General features: G+C 43.1%; 1 protein-coding gene across 1 annotated transcript in view; it reads left to right on the top strand.

Annotated features, from left to right (window-relative positions):
• Positions 1-6,000, top strand: part of SART1 (spliceosome associated factor 1, recruiter of U4/U6.U5 tri-snRNP) — a 748,174-nt gene that overhangs the window by 103,435 nt on the left and 638,739 nt on the right. Inside the window, exon 5 of the mRNA XM_069207847.1 lies at positions 4,512-4,617. Within this exon, the coding sequence (XP_069063948.1) occupies positions 4,512-4,617 (106 nt within the window). The remainder of the gene's footprint in view (positions 1-4,511; positions 4,618-6,000) is intronic.

Below are 6,000 nucleotides of genomic sequence, written 5' to 3'. Positions count from 1 at the left end.
AGGCATGCTAAAGCACGCCAAACAGGTGTTCCAGGACGAAGTGAAAGGCAGAGCTATCACGCCTAGGGTGGAGAAGAAATATAAACCTCCCCCAACGGACCCTGTGTTTATAACTCAGCAACTGACCCCAGATTCAGTAGTCGTGGGAGCGGCAAGAAAGAGGGCAAACTCCCAATCATCAGGAGACGCACCACTGCCCGACAAGGAAAGTCAGAAGTTCGATGCTGCGGGCAAACGGGTGGCAGCACAGGCAGCCAATCAATGGCAGATTGCCAATTCACAGACTCTACTGGCTCGCTACGACAGGGCACACTGGGACAAGATGTAACATATAATACAGCACTTGCCCAAGGAACACCAGAAACGTGCCCAACAGGTTGTTGAGGAAGGACAAGCGATTTCCAACAACCAGATAAGGTCTGCACTGGGCTCGGCAGACACAGCAGCACGGACGGTGAACACTGCGGTAACCATTCGCAGGCATGCATGGTTACGGAGCTCCGGTTTTAAACCGGAAATCCAGCAAGCTGTGCTCAATATGCCATTTAACCAGGAACAATTGTTTGGGCCGGAGGTGGACACGGCAATCGAAAAACTAAAGGACACAGACACGGCCACAGCCATGGGCGCGCTCTACTCCCCACAAAGCAGAGGCACTTTTAGAAGACCAGTTTAGAGGGGGGGTTTTGTTCCCAAACCGCAGAGCCTTCCACCTCACAAGCCAAACCCACCTATTCGGGGCAGTACCAGAGAGGAGGGTTTCGAGGATCATACAGTGGTGGACAATTCCCCAAAACAAGGGGAAAATTCCAAAGCCCTAAAGCACCTCAAGCCAAACAGTGACTTCAATGTCACAAACACTCAACACCAATGGGGGGGGGAGACTTACCGCATACTACCAAAACTGGACAAACATAACTACGAACGCATGGGTCCTAGCCATTAGCCAACATGGTTATTGCATAGAATTCATAAATTTCCCACCAGATGTGCCCCCAAGACCACACAATATGTCCAAACAACACTTAGACCTGTTACAGCTAGAAGTCCAAGCGTTGTTACAAAAACAAGCAATAGAACTAGTACCCAACCATCAAAAAGGAACAGGTGTCTACTCCCTGTATTTCCTAATTCCAAAGAAAGACAAAACGTTGAGACCCATATTAGACCTCAGAACACTGAATCTCTACATCAAATCAGATCACTTCCACATGGTAACACTTCAAGACGTGATTCCCTTGCTCAAAAAACAGGACTACATGTCCAAGTTAGATCTGAAGGATGCATATTTCCACATACCAATACATCCTTCTCACAGGAAATACTTAAGGTTTGTAATTCAGGGCGTGCATTACCAATTCAAGGTGTTACCATTCGGGATAACAACAGCCCCAAGGGTATTCACAAAATGCCTTGAAGTAGTAGCCGCTCATATAAGGAGACAGAACATGCACGTATTCCCATACTTAGACGATTGGTTAATAAAACCAGCACTCAGCAACAGTGTCTTCAACACACACAATACGTTATAGAAACTCTACACAAACTAGGGTTCTCTATAAATTACCAAAAATCACATCTACAACCATCCCAAATACAACAATACTTGGGAGCAACACTTGACACGCAAAAAGCGATTGCCACTCCAAGTCCACAAATGGTACAAGCGTTCCAGAATATAATATTAAACATGCAGCCAAACCAACACTACCAGGTGAGGTTTGTAATGAAACTTCTAGGCATGATGTCTTCATGCATAGCCGTTGTCCCAAACGCAAAACTACACATGCGGCCCTTACAACAGTGCCTAGCAAGACAATGGACACAAGCACAGGGTCAACTCCAAGATCTAGTGTTGTTAGACCGCCAGACACACTTCTCGCTTAAATGGTGGAACCCTATAAATTTAAACCAAGGGCGGCCATTCCAAGACCCAGTGCCTCAATACGTGATCACAACAGATGCTTCCATGATGGGGGTGGGGAGCACACCTCAACCAGCACATTATACAGGGACAATGGAACATTCAACAAAAATAACTGCACATAAATCATTTAGAACTGTTGGCAGTGTTCCTAGCATTGAAAGCATTTCAACCACTGATAGCCCACAAACACATTCTTGTCAAAACAGACAACATGACGACAGTGTATTACCTCAACAAGCAAGGAGGAACACACTCGTCACAACTGTGTCTCTTAGCACAAAAAATTTGGCATTGGGCAATTCACAATCACATTCGCCTAATAGCACAATATATCCCAGGTATTCAAAACCAGTTAGCCGACAATCTCAGTCGAGATCACCAACAAACACACAAATGGGAAATTCATCCCCAGATCCTACAAGATTACTATCTACGCTGGGGAACACCAAAAATAGACCTATTCGCAACAAAGGAAAACGCAAAATGCCAAAACTTCGCGTCCAGGTACCCACACCCTCTGTCCAAGGGCAATGCGTTATGGATGAGTTGGTCAGGGATATTTGCTTACGCTTTTCCCCCTCTCCCACTCATTCCTTATCTGGTAAACAAACTGAGTCAAAACAGACTCAAACTAATACTCATAGCACCAACCTGGGCTCACCAACCGTGGTAGTACCTGCCACAATGGCTTTTCTAGGGAATATACCTATGACAGAAATTTGTAGGGCAGCCACATGGTCTACGCCTCATACATTCACAAAACATTACTGTGTAGATGTGTTAACAACACAACAAGCCACAGTAGGACCGGCTGTACTACGAACATTATTTCAGACAACTTCAACTCCTACAGGCTAAGCCACCGCTTTTGGGGAGATTAGTGCTTACTAGTCTATGCACAGCATGTGCATCTGCAGCTACACATGCCACCAAATGGAAAATGTCACTTACCCAGTGTACATCTGTTCGTGGCATGAGACGCTGCAGATTCACATGCGCCCTCCCACCTCCCCGGTAGCCTGTAGCCATTATAAGTTGAATGAAAATTGTAAATTTGTAAATAAATACTATTTTAATCCACATTATGTACATACATACTTACTCCACGCATGGGCACATTTACTATATTCACAACTCCTACCTCACCATCTGCGTGGAAAACAATCTAAGATGGAGTCGACGCCCATGCGCAATGGAGCCAAAAGGAAGGAGTCCCTTGGTCTCGTGACCCGAAAAGATTTCTTCAAAGAAAAACAACTTGTAACACTCCGAGCCCAACACTAGATGGCAGGATAATGCACAGCATGTGAATCTGCAACGTCTCATGCCACGAACAGATGTACACTGGGTAAGTGACATTTTCCATATATATATATATATATATATATATATAGCGACAGAAGAACATTGTAGGGCACCACATTGAGGAGGTAGGCTCAGAAGGACCCACAGCAAGAAGATGGAACTTGCCAGTTTTTTTCCCCAGTGAATAGTCTGTGCGATTAACAGAATAACAAGTGCTGTTTCTGTTAATGGAACTACATCCCAGTCTTGTTGCCAGATTTCACTTACAAGCTAGATGTTGTACTCCTCAGATCTTTTATTTCATGTGGTGTGTTAGATAAAGAGCAGATGTTTCAGTCACTAGATTGTAGTAGATTGGAGATTTAGGCAGTTATATTGGTAAATGCACATCACAGTGGGCTGATTAGAATGTTTCAACAAGTAAACCGCATTAAGCTTATCTAAAATGTTGATGCTAGAAGCACTAAGTGTCGAAGAATCCAAATGTATTCTCTGCATTTCTGTTAGTGTATCTTATTGTCTGGATAGATTTCATATAATGCTTACATGGATGCAAAGCAATAGAATCTCTGGGGGTGGGCCATGGCTACCCACGGATGGGTGCAGATAGGCTGACCTTTGTGTCCACTGCATGGGGACACTGTCCTACCAGAGATGCAGTCCTCTATGAAGACAGTAGTCTGATAATATTCCACTTTTTAGGAAACCTCTGAAGCCTTGGGCATAAAAATGGGATTGGCCAAATGTAATACAATCAAATCAAAGTGAACTTAAAAATAAGCCTGTGTAAAAACACTGTATTTCAAGATCAGATTGGGGGTACTGTTTGGGTGGGGGGCAGATATTGAGACTCTGAACTCCAATTTCTAAAGAAACATCTATTGTAGTGGAGACAAAGAGTTCAGTTTTATTTGAGTCTGTAAAAGGTAAGAGCATTTAGCAACTCTTACCAACTGCTGTGGAGAGGTTAACTTTTTTTAAATTTAATTAGCCATGGCAAGTTACCGAAAGGTTGTGTCTGTTTATATAAGTGCCATAGGTCTTAAGGTTGACTACTGTTTTCGGAGTTGATAGGCTGAAGAATAGAATATTGGACATTTTTATTTAAGACCTAGCTCCGGGACCAAAATTATGATCAGCTCTATAAAATAGACATCATTTTGAACTTTGAGCCAGGAGATATATGGGTTCTGGTTCAAGTATCTTTGTCTGGCATTGAAGTCTGAATGTCTGAAGTTTATGATGCGACAACATATTCACTAGTGACCTTACCTTTCAGGAAGATCAAGACTCTGGGAGAAGATGAACTCTGGCTGGATGACACTGTGGCCTGGATTGAGAGGAGTCGGAAGGTCCAGGTTGAGAGGGATATGGCTGAGAGAAGGGTGAGTATGGGAGCATATTTAGGGTCTAGCCTGCGTCACATGTGCTTGTTCTCATTTGTGGTTGCTAGGGGCAGTCTGAGTTTATGCTGCCTCTCTTCCAAATGTGATAATGGTAGTCTAAAACATATCACTAGTTAAAAGTAACTTCAACAATACTTGTATTCAAATTTAAACTAAGAACACTGAATCTGGCCCAAACCCCTGTAGACAGCCAACCCTCACAGGCAGCCAATACCCTGTTGCCATCAATGCCCATGACCTTGCAACACCCCAGGTACCCTCTTTTATTTCCCCCACAATGCCACATTACTTCAGCAATATTACACTGGGTACGCTGGTTATGCAGTATCATGAAACACCCCTCGTCCTCCCACCCCACCCCACTTCACTGTCCCCTTATTACATATTTTATGTGTTTTCTATGACACTGAGACAGAGTCATAAAATAGTTGCCCAAATGTTTCTGTAGCTGAGGTAGAAGAGGCTTTTTTGTTTTTGAAAGTTTCAATGGAAGCGGGGCGTGTAGGGACTGGAGGGGGGAAATTCACAGCCATAGTGGTCTAACCCTAAAGGTCACTGACCTTATGGCAGTGTGGAGAAACAGACACATGGAAAAATATAACTGGGTTAAGGATGTAAATGCCATTTTTGTCTGACATCCAAGTTGCTCCTCGCACTGCTTTAGGCAGTGTTTAAAAAAAAAAAAAAAAAAAAAAAAAAAGTAGCGCTGATCGCTAAAACTGTCCGGCTTTGCTTGGAAACCAGAAGATAATTGCTAGGGCTTGGATGCAGGCACGCCAGCTACCTGCCTGTGGCAGGTAGAGCAGATGGTGGCCTATTCCTGACCTAACCATTATATAGGTTAAAATGTTTTAAATGTAAGGCCAGATCTGGTCATTAATTAATAAAACATGCCTCTGCCCTAACTTTTGTATACCACTTAATGCAAAATGAAAATTCATTGCTATGTAAATTGTCCAAATCCTCTTGTGTATCCCCTTGTCCTATTCTTGCAAAACTTAGGGCAAAGAAATAGCTGTGTGGAGTTGAAAATGTAATACACTAGCATGATACTTTATCACCTAGAGTGTCTTCTAATCAGTCACATTTAATACAGTAAGGGGAACCATAGCAACCTAATCACATTTTTCTAAGGATTCTGCTGAATTATTGGTTGGATACAAACAATAGATAAGGGGTAGTTCCCAAAACAACTCTTCGATGTTTACCACAGAGCACAGGAACTTCTTGCAGATATATACTCCAGCTCATAAAGATTAGTTACAAAGGCAGTCATTTGCAGTACTTCCTTAAAGTGGGCACATTCCAACAAGGGAGACTGGAATGTAGCATTAAGCTCATACTGGGCCCTTAAATTGAATA

Source organism: Pleurodeles waltl, chromosome 9, assembly GCF_031143425.1.
Source record: "Pleurodeles waltl isolate 20211129_DDA chromosome 9, aPleWal1.hap1.20221129, whole genome shotgun sequence".
In the NCBI taxonomy this organism is placed as follows: Eukaryota; Metazoa; Chordata; class Amphibia; order Caudata; family Salamandridae; genus Pleurodeles; species Pleurodeles waltl.
Note: the sequence above shows the minus strand (reverse complement) of the source record. Positions and strands in the feature narration are given on the sequence as shown.